Source organism: Phaenicophaeus curvirostris, chromosome 7, assembly GCF_032191515.1.
Source record: "Phaenicophaeus curvirostris isolate KB17595 chromosome 7, BPBGC_Pcur_1.0, whole genome shotgun sequence".
Classification (NCBI taxonomy): Eukaryota; Metazoa; Chordata; class Aves; order Cuculiformes; family Cuculidae; genus Phaenicophaeus; species Phaenicophaeus curvirostris.
This window is the reverse complement of record NC_091398.1, coordinates 34,302,095-34,319,304: the sequence shown is the minus strand read 5'-3', so window position 1 is coordinate 34,319,304 and position 17,210 is coordinate 34,302,095. Positions and strand designations below refer to the sequence as shown.

Below are 17,210 nucleotides of genomic sequence, written 5' to 3'. Positions count from 1 at the left end.
CAGATATGAGATCTAAAAATTAGCTTTTCCTGTTTTCCTAATGATAGTAAATTGCTCCAAAGATACCAAAACCAGTAAATGAAATGAGAAAATAGCCTTTAGGAAAGCCACAAGTGATCTTTGGTGAAGTATTTATGAATTATTTTGGCTGAAGAGAGCTATGTTCTTTTTTAAGTTTCAAACAAATGCATAGGCATTGTTCTGAAGAGCAAAGACAGTTTTTCAGAATAAGCGTGTGTTGAGAAAACCAGGAGGCTGTACTGATATGACAGACCTGAACAACAAAAGTAAAATTCTACTGTCAGTTTTTTAGACAAAGAAAAATATGCAACTGACACTGGATGAACCATAGATTTCTCTTTATTTTATGCATAGATTTTTATTATCAGTGATGGTACACATGATGGCAGGAATCCAATATGGCATTTGAAATCCTAAGCAAGTCTGTGGGCAGACTTATTAAGTATAAGAATGTTTTTCATGGTTTTTCCTATCATTCTGTGCATTCAGTATAGGAATAAATCTAGAAAAAAGGAAGGGGTTCCACAGTATGAAATAATATTGTTATATTCCTTTCCAAACTTGTCTTGTACTTCAAACTTCTAATAAGCCTTAAAAAGATAAGTGTTTTTATTCCATGCAGTTATATTTAATCTATAACAGTGCTTGACCTGTTGGATGCTATTTCAGCCTGCTCTGTTTGCTGAATATATTAGCAAGAGGTATTAGCAACTTATCATGTAAAGCCCTGCATAAATGGTCAAGTGTAAGTAAACAGGCTGGTTAGAGGTAGAGTTTGAACTTCATGAAAACTCTGTGAGTTAGTTGTGTGTTTGTGTTTTCTGTGACTGAGTAATCCATTTTTTTCCTGTTATATGTATATATATATATATTTATGTTTTAAATCAAGAGTCATTCATTCTGGTTTCCTTAATAAATGGAAAAATCTTTCTCACTGATATTCTGATGGCAAAAACTAGCATGGGTTTGCTTTATAATATTATCACAGTATGTGGTGTGGCAAGTACAAAACATGTTACATTTAAAAGTTTAAGTTCCTGTCGCCGGGTCAACTTTTAAAGCCTCCCCATTTTGCATTTCACAGTGGAGTAAAATAGTAGCCATTGAAAACGCTGCTTAAATACAACATGTACAAACAACAGGTGCACTAGATAATTGTTTTCTCATCATGGTGCATATTTCACAGTCCATAACCCCTAAATGAAATACCAAAAGAATGCATAAAATTAAATGATTCAAAGATTTAGAGGGCCGCTACTTTTTATGGTAAAGTGGGAATCTATTGAAATTCAGAAATGGTATAGAAATATAACCATTATTATTACAGATGTGTCATTTTCTTCTTATTGCACTAATGGAGCTAATTATGTAGTTTGTTCTTGTTTTCTTAAGACTTTGAAACTTAAGTGAAGGTCAACAGCAGAAGTGTGTGCCTGTGAAAAAATAACAATAGATAAAGGATTCATTTTAGTACACTCAATGCATATAGAACTTCACTGACATTTTACTTTATAACTGTGGCTTTATTACTGTTGTTTAAGTGTAGTGACGCTTTACAGGCATGAAGTAATATATGAGTTTTTTACTTAAATATAGGTGTGCCAATAGGTACTCTGTTTGGTAACATTTAAAATGTTCCGATTATATTAGGTCAGTGCAATTTACTAGTATATTCCATCAAATGAATCAAACTAACATTATGCAAAGGGGTTCACAGCACACAAGATTATTCAATAGGTATTTTCTGTTGCCGTCTTTTATGAAAAACATAATTTTCCTATGAAATACGTTGTCCATTTTGTATACTCTTATGGATACTGCACATAGAAGAGAGGATTGGTAATTGGAATAAAATGCTATTTGTAACGAATCATACAACACCTGCAAAACCTACCCAGCCTTTTAGTATTGAGTTTTACTAATGCTCTCCTTTGTTTCCCAAACGACCTCTCTTCTTTAATGATAGTTTAGATACTGGTAAGATTCAAATCCTCATCCAAAGGCCATGACACTATTGACTAAATCTCCGTTGACTTCGCTGAGGATGTGAAATACTGTATTGCAAGATAAAATCAGCACGTAGGTGCTCATTGAAACTGAAGAGTCCATTAGTGCCTTAACTCTTAAATTACCATCTAAGTATCTTGATAAGGACAAGCTAAAAGGAAAAGTTACCTTTGTCATTAAATCTTTAACGATGTGATATTGACAGAGTTGAGTCTTTCTGTATTTCTAGCATTTTTAGACTGCATTTATGCTCATTTCTTCATCTGGATGTGAGCAAGCCATATTTCATTAGTCACCAACCGATGTCTGGGTGCAGGGAAGAGCAGTGATTTGTCTGTGTCCTGTTTGCATTACAAGAGCATCTTCAATATTATGAATTAAACTCCATCTTACTGCATTAAAAGTATGGAAACCAGACTGCCAAAGTAATGGCATCTTGAATTAATATCAGTGCTTTAATCATCTGAAATATACACCCACTCTTCAGTTCATCTTTCTGGTATACGTTTCAGAGATGAACTATTTAATTTTATAGTGTTTTGATTCTAAATTTTTTATGTTCAGTCATATTTTAAAACCAGAAATGCTTCGTCTGTTTTCTTTAAAGTTTCCTATTACTTACTCTGAACTCCCTTTTTTTCTGCAAGCAAGCCTTTTGTACTTTCCCTATTCTGTAGGTACAGGCAGACACCCAAGCACAGTTATTATGGACCATAGATCCTGCACGTGTGGACACGAATCAGAGATTAGCACTGTATTTTAGAGGCTCGTTTAAATTTATTCCACTAAATGGTTCTTGGGAGATCTTGACAATAATTAGAAATATGGGTACTCCCAGCTCTGTTACCAGTCTTCACCAGTTCAGGGGGGAATAACTAGTAGAATTAACCTTTAATTTAGGTACTTTAAAGACTTTAAGTCTTTAGGTACTTCATGCACACGGGACCCGAATTTCAGGTGGTCAGGCATTGTGCTGAGCTATTCTAAAAATCAGGCTACTTATTTGGAGCTGAACTGGGAGCTGACCCCTTTTGAAATTCCTATATAATACCTCCTAAGCCCTGCTTTTATCTATTGTGAAAAAAACAATCAATTCACAAGGGCACAGATTCCTAATCAAATGTTGGCACTGCTTCTTCTGAGCACAGACACTGCCAATAAAGGTCTGAGGCTATAAGCTGTCCATCCTAGAGGTAAAGCTCCCAGCTGCTCTGGTCTGGGGCCAGGCTGCCTCTGGTACTGGCTACAGGGTGAGTGAGGGCACTCTTCAGTGTCACCTTACGCCAGGACCTGGCGCTCTCAAGGCTGCTCCAGGTCCTGAATTGTGCTTAGAGGGCAATGTTCCTTCCCTCACAAGAGCACAGTGTGGCCAAGGAGCGATGACTGACTTTTCTTGTTTTCCATTTCCCGGTGTTCCTCCTGGTTGCAGCAATAGGAGCAAGGTGCAGATGAGATGGGCAGTGCAGGTTTGTACCCTCTTCTTGTCCAGTAGCATCCACCCTTCTTGTTGGTACCACCCTTCTCATTGTTCCATCTTGGCTCTGTGGCTCTTCTCCCTCACCTCAGCTGTGCTAAGATTTCTTGGCTTGCATGGCCAGGCTGATTGCCAGATCCAAAGTTCTGGAACTACAGAGGTCTGAAGCCAGGATTTGAGATGCTTATTCAGATCTACGGGTCTACAGAGTTGTACTCTGTCCTGCACACAAACCCTGTGGATTTTGTATATCAGAAGACACGTTGCAGAACTTGACCTGCCATTCAGAGATCTTGTGTTCAGATCTGAGACTTTCAAGAATGAAATACCACATGCACATTGTCTCCCTCTAGAAGCTTTATTTCTCAAAGGCGGCAAAGCTTTGAGAAATCTATGAGGCAATTCCTGACCTGGCACAAATTCTTTTAATTTCAGTACAAGAAGTGGAGCCAATAATTCTCACCAGCTGGGAATCTGCCCATTATTCTCTCTAAACCTTACCTGAAGTAAGTGCTTTGAGGAAAAAGTGTAGAATAAAGTACTTTGTATCCACATATTCAAGAAAACCTTCTTTACAAGTCTTTCCTTATTTGAAATTATTCTGTCAGAGCCAAAACCAATGCATTAGAGTTGGAGAGAAAATATGTATGTAAAAGCCTTAAATGAATGATAGAACTATTTCCAGAAATCCTCCTCCTACTTTTAAACTCCTTTCAGTTCATCTGACATTCTAACAATATTACACACACATAAAAAAAAAAAATAAAGAGAAAGGGTTGAGGGATGGAGAAACCTTTTCAGCGCCTGGCGATGAGGCAAGGAAAATATGGCTCGTTCAACGTTAACCTTGAGAAATTCGTGCTCCTGTCATATAAATGAATGAAGCTTTCCAGTGTCAAGCTGGCTGAACCTTGGAAACAGCACAGAGGAAGGACTGTAAAAATGATGCTCATCTCTTTTAAATTATTTTTCTAAGTAAATGAATGATTTCAATGCAATCCAAATAAGGATGAATCTACTCACTTGAATCACAGTTTCACAGCCAAGGAACTTCCATGTGAAACAGTGCTTACCCTCCTCCGTTGCCATGTATCGATCTCAAACATCTTCCCTGAGCCTTTTCTCTCCTTTTCCTCCTACAGGCAAAAGGTTAGAGTTAGATAATAGTATTAATTTTCCAGACATCTGCACATGTTTTAATAGCCTTTAGAAGGTTTGAAATGGTTTCTGTTTGACCACCACAGGGCTAAAATGCCATTAAGACCTAGATTGTAGCAATACATAACAATCATAGCCCTGAAGTTCAACCTGGCAATAAAAAAGCTAATTTATTTTATCGGAGATTTAAATTAATGTGACGAACTCCTCTCTCAACAGGAGCTGTAACGCCACTCTTACAAAAATGCCATGGCCCTGCATGTTTTCAAAACCAGATGAAACACTTGCGACAAACCTTTTGTGTGTGTTTGTTCTGCGTGCCTTTTACATGTGTTTGTGTTTTCACATCCTACTACTTACCATTCCTGAGACCATTTTGTTTTTTCTGTCACATTTTCATTCTTAGCCTCATTTTTCGTTTTCTGTCATTTGACTCATAGACCGAGGGGAAGAAGGTGATTGATAGATACAAGGCAGTCTCCATTGTTAGCCTTTTTCTTTTTTTACCATCATGAGAACTGGAATTTTCTTGTGGGCAAGGATTATTGCTGGTTAGGTAAACTGAGTTTAAAATAACTTTTAAAATAAGTGTATGCAGTTAATGAGGACATTTTTGAAAATCTGTGAAAGGAATATTTAGAGCTCAGGCAGTTTTCATTTCTAGCTATATGCTAGAGGAAATCTTCAGCTTATCCCATTATAAAGTGATAAAGCAGCATTTGATGGCAGCAGCTTCTGTGATAAAATGATCATGGCAGCGCTGAGAACGAATCCAATAAGGGAATTGATCTGTAGATTCCAATTCTGTAAGAGCCAACATCGTTCAACATAAATGTCAATAACAACACCGTAGTGAGGTCTGCCTAATTCCTTTAGATGATTTTGGGGCATAGTCAGAAAGTGAATGTGAAAATGAATCTTAAACTGTAGGAATCACTAAGACAAAGATCAGAATTATGTTGTGGTACCAGGAGTATTACTGCCTGTCATCATATCGGCAATCTAGCCGCATGTTGAAATTAGTGAGCGGCATTTAATCAGATAATGATTGATAATGCAATGCCTGTTTGGTGGTGAGGCTGAAACATCAGTACTTTTACTCTGTGCTTTCATCTTAAAGCATATATTAAATACAGTGAAATAATAAAAAACAGCCCACCTTTTTACTGCTAAAGCATATATAGCATGTATAGAGCACGCCATAAAAGATTAATGCTGTAATTGCTCCTTGTCATAGCAGTTCAGTGTCATGGTGTTTCCTAGACTGATTCTGATTATGCTGAAATGTTAGGAAAAAAAATGGTTTTGTTTGTGAGCAATGGAACAAGAGAAGGTGTCGTGATGGGCAGGATTCTGCCTTTCTCTCTTCGATATTCTCGTAATTTATAGCACCTACATTATGTCGGCACACAGTTAGCAATGTGGAATTAGCATATTAATTAGCATTAGATCAATAAGAAGGTGTTTGGAAAAAGCATTTACTGTTTTGTACCAAATTAATAAGAAACAGAACACAAATATGCACTAATAAGAGGGTCAACTTTTCTGCAGTACTATTCTCACAAAACTGGTGTTCTAGCATACTCTGAGGAGTCTTCCATGAGCTAGCTCATTGAAAACATTTATTTCATTAATTATTTACCTTCTGACTAGCTGATTACCAGATCATTGATGTAAAGTGTTGACTTTAAAGTAATTACAAACCACAGGGAACTTTATACATACATTCTCCTAAGAAATTAAATTAGCTCATTTTATTATTACTGCAATATTTACAGACTCCTACTATAGTGCTATTTAAATGAGAACTAATGCTTTGGAGTCTCAGAGCTTGAAAACATTGATAGAGTTATAAAATGAAAGCTAGGATCAGAGAGGATTACTCTGCCTTTCAGTGTAACTTTTATTTAAAGCAGTTTATAAAAATTAATAAAACTAAAGGATTTGGAACAGGAGTAATTTTAGGCTTGCATTAATGTTGTCAACTCTCTGAAGAATGCAGAGAGATTATGTTATTTATGTTTGTGCATCAAATGTCTGCCTAATACCTCCCAATTTATACCCTAGAATGTAAGTTTCCAACCTTCTGAATTACTCTGAGATCTGATTCACTGGCTTTTGCCTTCTCTGGATGGCTCGATAATAACAGAGAGTAGCAAGCCTGGAAAATCTGAAGCAGATGCCAGTGAAACCTTTGTTTTATTTTTTGTCCTGGATTTGCCTTGTTAACAGGATTTTCTGATGTAGTTTTAGCACCCTAATCTTCCATACAATTGTTTGTAGTATCACAGCCTTCTACTTTGTCTTGGATGTTGTCAGTTAAGTCTCAGTAAACTCTCCTGGAAGATTTGCCAGCAAAACTGACAAACTACTATTAATATTGGGTTTGAATTTAAAAGTTTAGCATCTTCTATTTCACCACCCTTCTAGGTTTTTTAGTGAAGTCAGCCCAGTAGCAGGAAAAAGAAAAATGTGGAAAATATTAAATTAGAACTTTCATTGAAGTATATTTATTAGAAAATGCAAATCCACTTGACTCAAAATTTCTGGAGTAGCTGGAAACTTCCTTTTTTTGTACTAAGAATTGATACAGCTTACTGAAATGTTTTTTACAGTTAATCCTTTAATATTTATTTTATGTATAACTCTTTTTCCTGTTACCACTGAGCAATACTGCACATTTGTGAGAGTTTCCTATATTTTACACAGCTGTAGGCAAGACCAATAAATAGCAGTCTCCAACTGTTTGCTCGTACCACTCTTAAGAGTTATCTTGGGGTTTAATTACTGTGCATTAACACCCTCCTCTCACCAAAAAATAAATCCAGCCAACTACAGTGGTAAATTTGCTGTGATACAGCTGCTGAGAACCCTCGCGGCAACATGCAGGGCAAACTGATTGTAGTTAGTTTGTCCGACAGCCCTTGAATGAATATTAAATATGAAAGACAACCTACACATTCACAGTGAGTACAGTGGGGTGTAACACTTCAGAGTTGCTTTGCCTGTGCCAGAGTGAGCTGTATAATGTTTCATGTTACGCAGTTTTGCCAGATCTCGAGTGTCTTCATTAACAGCTTGATCTGTTGGAAGTGGTGCCTGTAGCAACAGAGAAATAGAAAACAGAGCTTAGTGTGTTGCATTAGCTTTGCAGTCAGAAGTTACATGTCCTTGCCTGCACAGACGTTTATTACAAACTTCTTGAGGTCTAAGTGGTGATGAGCATATAATTATTTTGGGTAAGGAAGCGGTATGTTAAAAGGTCAAATGCTGTTAGTGTCTCACTCCAGGTTTAGCCCCTATCCTGTCCATGGTAAAACATGGTCCAACTATAGGAGAATGTTGTTCCTTCACCAGGTGACTATGTATCGCGTGTTCTCCTAGATGTCTCCTTTGACAAACTCCTGTTACCCATATTGCAGAGGTGAAGGATGTTGAGGCTCTGGAGCGAGTCCAGAGAAGAGCAACGAAGCTGGTGAGGGGGCTGGAGAACAGGCCTTATGAGGAACGGCTGAGAGAGCTGGGGGTGTTTAGCCTGGAGAAGAGGAGGCTGAGGGGAGACCTCATTGCTCTCTACAACTACCTGAAAGGAGGTTGTGGAGAGGAGGGTGCTGGCCTCTTCTCCCAAGTGACAGGGGACAGGACGAGAGGGAATGGCCTCAAGCTCCACCAGGGGAGGTTTAGGCGGAACATTAGGAAAAAATTTTTCATAGAAAGGGTCATTGGGCACTGGCAGAGGCTGCCCAGGGAGGTGGTGGAGTCACCTTCCCTGGAGGTGTTTAAGGTGTGGGTGGACGAGGTGCTGAGGGGCATGGGTTAGTGTTTGATAGGAATGGTTGGACTCGATGATCCGGTGGGTTTTTTCCAACCTGGTGATTCTATGATTCTATAAATGTTCTGCAGCAAAAGAACAGGACCAGAAGAAAGCTGTGGTAAACCCATTTGCTCCTATGCTTCAATCATACTTTACCATTTCCTTATCCCTGGCTGCTTGATGCAAACTTTTGATGCTTAAGGAAACGCACAGGTACAGGCTGGTCAGTCATGGTTGCTATGAGTACAAGTGAAAATATGAATCCAAAAATAGATTGCAAAATAATCTTATATAGTCAAACCTGTAAACATGTAACAAATTTTATAAAGGAAAGATATAAATCTAGAAGAATTGTTGAGCTGACATGTTACTACAAGTGAACACTACCCTAATGATGAGAGCAAGAAAAGCTGGTACATGAACCTAGTGTCACTTCCTTTGAAAATACTCAACTTCCCTCCACCCAGTGATAAGAAGTTGTTTTTTTCTTATTTCCTCATCCTTTAAATTTTGATCTGTTTTGAGTGCACCTTTTGAAAATTTAGAGAGAGATACACATATATGGATGTTAATGCAGATTAAAAGACAAGGTCCTGTTTTATTCCTGGAACTGGCACCAAAAAAAAAAAAGAATTAAAAAAAAAAAAAAATCACATTATTAACCGTTTGTTTCTCGGCAGAAATGCAAAAATGTTAATTGTGCGCAGAGGACCTTATTTCATGTAAAGGCACTGCTGAGAAGTGGCAAGAATGACGAGAATGCTTCTTGAAGGCACACTCTACTCTGCAGCTGAACCACCACTAAAAGAGATGAAGTATTTGTGAGAAATAGCCACAGTCAGAAGTTAATTCACACTATTAGGATAAATGATGATTGCAAAGCAATTTATTAGAGAATTGGAAGGAAAAAAGCACAGCTATTTCCACCATGAAATGTCCTTGAAATTACCCTAAAGGATATAGGAATAAGAAGGAATCTGGGGTGGCATATACCATGTGCAGGACCTCTCATGGGAAACTGCCTTTCTTCACATGAAGTAAGCAGCTGGAAAGATGAAGGCAAATTCCTAATCAAACTGGTTAACTAGTGGAAAGTGCTCAGTATGACAATTGCTTTCACCATTATAAACTCTGAGAGAGGAAAGAATAATTTTCTTTCACTACAAAGTTAAACAGTGATGGCCATGAAGTTCTGTTTATAGGAAGTGACTAGTAGGAAAGTAGGACATAATTCTGCATTTTCTATTAAATATAGACTTCCAAGAGGTGAAGACATCATTATAATTTTATTTTCATGGCATCACTTTTATACAATAACCCATCAGGCATTGCTGTATGTGCATAGTATACCATTGCAAGTACATTTCCCATGTTAGTAATTATTAGAATTCAATAAAATGGAAACATCTTTTTGCATCTTTCACTTTTGCTTCATATTTGGCTGTTTTATGTTGGTAACCGCTTGTTCTGCTCTCTTTAGAAAGCAGAATTACCATATGTCAAAAGCATATGCATTACAAATTCTAATTTGCCTAAAAGCAAAACCTATTTCTACTTTTCAGAGGGTTTATTACTTTTTTCTTACACTTAACTTACTCCTTTATTTCGGAGTATATAGTGCATGAGAAGTTCACATGTTCACACTTTGAATAGTGCATGTTCTTAATGTAGAAAACTTCTGATGGTATAGGTGAAGGATGTCCTCTCATCTCCAGCTGTACAACATCTCTGCCATGTATCTAAGAACTGAAATTCAAGCTTTAGTTTACTGACAGATAATATTTTACGTATACTAATAGTACATAAATTGCATATCTAATCATATTTTTTCTTTCTTTCTTTGGTCTGCTGTCTTCTGTGGTGTAATGGAAATGTAGCATAGAGTACTATTTCCGTAAGACGTTTGAAACTGAAGCTTGTCCTAGATATGATTGTTTCATAGCCGCACTCTGCTTCTGATAGATACGACTGTTAAGATGAACAAGGGAACAGGAAAAGAGAGACAGCTCAGGTGATAGTGAAAAAAAAGTCAGCGCTTGTCTTCATGGGCCTCTCACATCTATAAGGAGATCCCCGTATCAGCTTTCTTCTTGTGTTCCACACTTTTTTTGCACATTTTTGGTGGTGTTACTAGGGCTTAACTGATTTAGTACAACAGGGGTATAATTAGAGTGGTGGTGCTGATGACTGTGGACTTGAGGGGGGTCTTCTTTATTATTAAATATATTAAATATTATTAAATTATTATTAAAAACTAGTGGTGAGGAGGCTGCGGGAAAGCTATTCCCTGCCAGCCCTATTCCCGTAGTTGGGTTATATAGCACATCAGGCCAGAGTGTGCCCATTCAGGTTTGTGATGCCCTGGGTAACAACATCGATGGGAGGAGACCACACTCGCCAAACAAACATTCGCAGCTCTGGCACCGAGTACCAGGATGAAAATGTCTCTTTAGAACCTAGAGAGAGAATTACTTTCTTGTGAATGATAGACTTTGGCTCATGTGAGAAAAGCAAAGCCAATTGATTTAATAGCAATTAACTCATCCAATATTGGAGAGCCGCATACAGTTTGGCATAATTCATTGAAAATTGTTCTGGCAATGCTGCAGGCCATTAGACGTTTCAAAGAGGAGATGGGAACTGATAGATATTCTGCATAGAAACACTCAAGAGGCACAATAGCGAGGGAAGTCTCTCTGTAATATTGCCTCATGGCAGCAGGTAGTAGCCTTTTTTTATCCTCCTAGAAAGCCTTAATAAGGATGCTGCTGTGGGGAGGGGGAACTGTTTGATGGATCGGTTATCTGCCTGCCAGATAATTGTATTTCCTATTGCACTTGATGTAATAGCTTTCCACCTAAATTATCAATTACTTTGTTTGTATTTTTCATGTGGGTTACAGGAGTTAATCTTGACGTTGAGCCACAAAGGGCATGGCCTTTTCTGCATCAGTCTCACAGGTGAAGGAGGAGGTTTTTTGCTCCTGGTCACAGGCAGCCACAGAGAGGCCCTTTCTGCTTTTTCCTGGCCTCTGTACCTCTCAGCATCTGCTTATGTAGAGACCCAGGTCCAGTCTAGCTAAGACACTACAGATTTTTTAGTCCACACCTGCCCTGCCACAGCTCAGTGCAAGGTAATTTCCAAGCAAGCTGGCCCAGCCCACGCTGTATGCAGTTCCATAAGGGTTTTCTGTTCTGCAGTCCAGTGCTCTGGGTGGTTTCCTGCTTCTAGAGGGGCCCGGGCATCCCCCACCATGTACAACTATTGCCCATTTTCCCTTTATCGTTATATAGGGCACAAAGAAACGAAGCAGGTGACTTGCATTTATAGTTGCAACTCTTCCGTTTCATATTTAAACAGATGCAATCTTTTCTGTGGAAGTCAGTCTGTTCTGTGGTCTGCCTTTTGTTGCTTTGCATTGTGATAGCATCAACAGTGATTTTAATATTGTACAATTTTCAAGGCAGCAGTAGCTCCTTGATCTAATTATGTGGCTGTCTTCTGAAAATAACCATAAAGGACACAATACGTTTTGCATATCTGAGAAGAAATCAGAATCAAGATACATAGTTAGCACAATCCATTACTTGATTTTAAATGGATCATTAATGAGGTTTTTTTAACAAATGGTAGTGTTTTCCCCCTTTTTTAATTAGAAAATGGAGAATGAAAAAGAAAAAATAAATGAAAGAAAAACAATTCTCTTATCACTTTTCTTTTGTAATTGGATGACTTGCTTCAGTGCTGTGTGACTATATTTAATTAATGATCTCAAACTTTCTTACTTGTTAACGCTAGTCATTGTGCTGGCCGTGTGTCTGTTAGCTTATTTGCATATGTGTGGGGGAGTATTCCCAATGTGGTGATCTTTTGTTTGATACAGAAATATAATCACATCTTGAGGAAACACTTTCCTTCTTTGTCAGTCATTTTAGTCTGCTGATTCACCTTTGTTATTAGAGTTTTATAGAGTCGTATAGTTTAAGGCTGGCAAAGATGGTTCAAACCCTGCATGACCCATGTGCAGCCCAGCCCTTCTGGTGGCTGTGCTGGTGTGGAGGGACCCCCTGTATCTCCAAGCCATTTAAAGCAATGTCTTATCACTGGCAAAAATTATTTCTGGTTTTTGCCTGGTCTCACTGGACCAATCTGTGTTTTTAAGTCTGAAATGGACAATAACAGCAGCAAACTAAATTCCATTGGATGACACTATAGGAGTATTTTTAATTTCCCTTATTGATATATATATTTTTTCCCATTTCAGTAATGAAGTATTTAAACTGCCTTGCTGGAAAGATAGGAAGACAATTTTACAACTATAGAACTTCTATAGCAGTATTTCTAGGATACATTTTTACAGGAACATAAAAGCTGAAGTATAAAAGTTCATCCATCTCAGATGTCCCCAAACATCATGTCTTCTGCACAGATCTGGCTGTTGTAACTTAGCTAAAGTACCTCTGGAAGCAAAAATCAGGTGGCTGGTTTTACCTGATCAATTAGTTAATAATTAATTCCTCTGCAAAGAGCAAGTACACTACTTGTTCATTACATTGGTCACTCCTGGTTCTGAAAACGGTGGAATTCTCTGGTGGTTCAACGATGCAGTTGGAATTATGGTCAAGAATAACACGTATACTAAGTCAGTAAATCTGTGAGTTTGGGAAGGCATTTTACCTGGAGCTTAAATCCTGAGCAAACACCTGACAGTAACTCTAGCAATAACACTTTAAAAGGTGCTTGCTGTACCTAGGCGATAGGCATCGCTGATGTTAAAAACTGCATGGCCATGGGTAGTTAATATTTATAATGAAAAGTATATTGGATACTGAGTGCTTGTAACATTTTCATCTATTCAACAATACAATGGACAAAATATGTTTATACTGAATATTGATCTTTGAAAATATTTTCCATAATCCATTTGCAATGGTATCTCCTTAAGAAACTTGCATGAATGTGTAACTCTTGAGAAATGACTCCTAAATTTATAATCAGTAGTTCTTAAAAAAAGAAAAAATTGCTCGATTGTCTGAAGCAGATGCCTGAAGCACAGCATGCAGATAACAGAGGCTGTAGGAATGGCTGCCTGCTTTGTTCTCTGGCAGATTAATTTCTGCAGTGGGTACCAGGAGAGCAGGCTGGGGAGTAGCTGGGCATAAGATACTGCATGACTGATGTTTCAGGGCCCTGCAAAGAGCTGTCTTGCCATGATTGCTGCTGCATGGAAGGGATTTTGTGGCTACAGATTCTTTTTCCCTCCTTGACCAGGCTTTTTGGATGGACAGGGTGATGTGCTGCTCATGCAGCCTGTCCAGATCTCCACGGTTTGTGTCCTTTGCAGGGTCCCCCTGGCAGCTCCTGCACCATTTCTTCTTCCAAGCTGAGCGCCCCAGTGCTGAGGAGAGGGTAGATGTGATCTGCCAGATTTCAAGCCTGGAGAATTAATAGGAAAATTAAAAGAGCCTGATTCAAAGTCTTTTTGTTTGGGGGAGGGGAGTGGGAGGAGTGTGTTGGGGGTGTTAAGTCCTTCATTGATTTGAGTGGATGATGAGTCAGATCCATACCGCCTGTTACACGATATGTTGGTCCAATGACTGACAAGACTGCAGATATTTCTTCTTTTGAAGTCATTGACCAAGGCATTCACATAAATCATGGATTTTATTGAAACTGCAATTAAAGCGAATCAGGCTTAATGCGCACTGAAAGCCTTAGTAATTAGTATACAGGTGAACATGGAAGAAAAGGCACAAGCCTAGCCATCCTTCCAAGCAAAACTGAAAGAAGAACTGTGTATATAATCGAACAGCATGTGAATATTAATGCACAAAATCCTCTGAGTCCCTAGTTCCCTGATGCAATTATTTTCTATTCACATTAATTGTTCCTAACAGATGACATTAATGACTTTGAGTTAAAATGTGTGCAAAGGAGGCCTTCAGCAGATCAATGCTGTTTAAAAATAGGGTCGCTTTTGCAATCATTCACTCAAGGTGTAACAGCTCGTAAATAAAACAACATTAACATGTTGATTGATTTATAAATGTTAATTTTGTAGTTCATTTTTATGCTTTTTTTCCTTAAACATGTCAAACTCTATGGATAGTGGTGGAACTCGTTTTCATTTGTCATTGTTGCACGTGAAGTAATGATAAGTTGCAAAACAATGACTAGGAGAAAAAGTAGAGTTTGTTTTGGGTGAAGAACAATCTGTTCTGCAGACAGGAAGTCCTGGACAAAGTGAACACAAAGAACAACATTTCAAATAAGAATAAATCCTCTTTCACCTCAGGGTCTTCATTTCTCTTGAAATTTAACAGCAGAGCTTGGACTTTTAAAAATGCTGATCTGCAGCGTATTTGACAAATGCTTATGCTTTGCTCATTCCCTTCTGCCCCTCCAGAAACTCCATTCACGCATCTTAGACCTCTCGTCTGGGGATTTGCTTTCAGAAGTAGAACGAAACAGAAGCCTGATGCAATCTCGAACTGCTGATGCTCAGATGCAGGTGAGGTTTTGTGCTGTCCTTGTACCCTCACTTGGAACCCTCCTTCTCATCTCTGAAGTCTGATGTCAGGGATGAGCCGTAAAGCTGATCTCTGAATTGAAACACTGTTGAGGTAGATAACAATACTTCTTCTTCCTTCTGTTCTCTGAAATTCAATATTGTGTCCTCAGTTGATATAGTAAGCAGATAGTGTCACTGTGCAAAAAAGCATTAATCTTAGCAGTGTCCCCAATATACCTTTTTGGGTATTGATTACATCTCACAATCTCTGAGAAATGGTCAAGGAGCTTTTTATTAAAGCCCATACACAGTATTATTCATCCTACTTTTATGATATATTATGTATGAACTTTAAAAAATTCATGGGCTCTGCATTTTTTTTTTTCAGATGGGGTTAGCTTTGTGCTTATTTGGCAAAACGTTAACCAGTGTGGCTTTCATGTTTCATTGTCAAAGAGAAAAGCAGCTTAAAAAACAAAAGTCACATAAAGATAGAGGGAAACAATGAGGAACAGAACACTGAACCTGTGTGTACCTTTGATCTTGAAGTATAGTAGTATCAACAAAAATGTAATCTTCTTTGTAATACATACTTTGATGAAAAGGCATTGTTTCAAAGATTCACAAAAATGCTAATGACCTTTTACATTATGTGTAATTAAACCTTCAGGTTAGGTTTTTCTCATATAGAATTTTGTGTCTTTAATGGTCTGATTCTCTCAATTTTCTGTGATTTTAGCAAAAATTATGTATTTAAATTGTAATACTACATTCAAGCCTTCTTACTCTAATTTCATTAAAGACTTAAGAGTCATGATTACAAAAAATTAAATTTCCATCGTGTCAGTTAATAGACCCATATGCAAGTTAAATACATTTAATTAGTGCATCATAAACATCCTATTCAAAGTCCTTTATTGGATAATTTAGAGAATAAAGGCAAATTGTGGGAGAAAATTCCACTCTCTCTTTAGTGATCTGAATGCAATCTAGAAATTTGGTATACGTCTTACTTCAGAATCTTTAATGGCATGATATTTTTTGCAGGTTTTCTCGTCTCTTAAACAATGAAGGTGATTACAGTAATATACTGTTCTTTTGCTTTGCTTGGATATCTCCATTTTTCCCATTGCTAAAACTGTAGGACCAAATGCCTTTCTCCTCTCTATGGGTGCAAAGGAAAGACTCTCAGAGTAGAGGAAGATGACAGGAAGGGAAAACGGTGCTTGTCAGTCTGCTGTGATCTCCTCTTTTCTCCTCCAGGAAAGGTTTTTACAGGCATCATTCCCTTAAACGCTGTGATGACTGGGACGTGGCCTATTATAGAGGGCAGGAATTTGACATGATGTGTTTTCCCGGTGCCACAGCTGAAAGGCACCGAAATAGCCAGAACATGCAGATGCTGCCATTGGCCTTTATGCAGCCAACCTTAAAGGGAATAACACCATCATAGCTGAGGAAGCTGATGAGAGGAGGTCTCCGATGGGAACCACAGTGTCAGAAATAGTAATTTATCTCAACAAAGCGAGAAAGTCTGTTTCAGAGCCAAAAAACATAGGCATCAGGCTGCCTCTGATGCTGAAAGATGTATTCTTCCCAGAGCCAGTGGATTTAAAGGCTATTCCTCCTACATCCATTTGACTTCCTTGGAGAACATGTACCAATAACTCCCAGAGGTGAAATGTGCTCTTGCTACCTCTAAATGATTTTCCCATTCGTAGGTTTTGCCTGTGACAGAGAATAATGATTTGCCCTGTAGTTACGTTTGTCAAAACTAGAACATTATTATGTCAGTTGAGCAATGAACAGCTGTACTGATGAACTCCTCAGCAGTAAAAATCCTGCTCTCTGCCATTTAACTGAGAAAAGGTTCAACCCTAGTAGTAATAAAGAGGAGGACATGGGGGAATCAATGGAAGAAATTAGCAGAAGTTCAACAAACGTGTTAGTGTATTAGAAGTGGCTACAAACTGAGCATTTCCCAGCAATTTGCATGAAGAACCAGTGTCTACTACATATAAAGCTTCAGGAATTATTTTGTGGGTTATATAATTTTAGATTTCTGGTGTCTTTGCAAATATAAAGTTAAAAATTTTAATGTAAACAAAATTAATTTGGGCTGTATCTACATACAAAAATGAATAAATATTGTTTGAGCTTGCATGCTTATATTCTGCCTTAATGAAATCCAAAGCAAAGTTTTATGCAACAGATTCATGTCACTC

The 17,210-nt window shown here is 38.0% G+C and overlaps 1 protein-coding gene across 7 annotated transcripts in view; it reads left to right on the top strand.

The window, feature by feature from the left end:
- The window catches only part of NCKAP5 (NCK associated protein 5), a 418,402-nt gene that overhangs the window by 333,788 nt on the left and 67,404 nt on the right, over nucleotides 1-17,210 (top strand). For all 7 annotated transcript variants that reach the window (XM_069861526.1, XM_069861528.1, XM_069861529.1 and 4 more), the window contains one exon: nucleotides 14,881-14,985. In XM_069861526.1, the coding sequence (XP_069717627.1) occupies nucleotides 14,881-14,985 (105 nt within the window). The remainder of the gene's footprint in view (nucleotides 1-14,880; nucleotides 14,986-17,210) is intronic.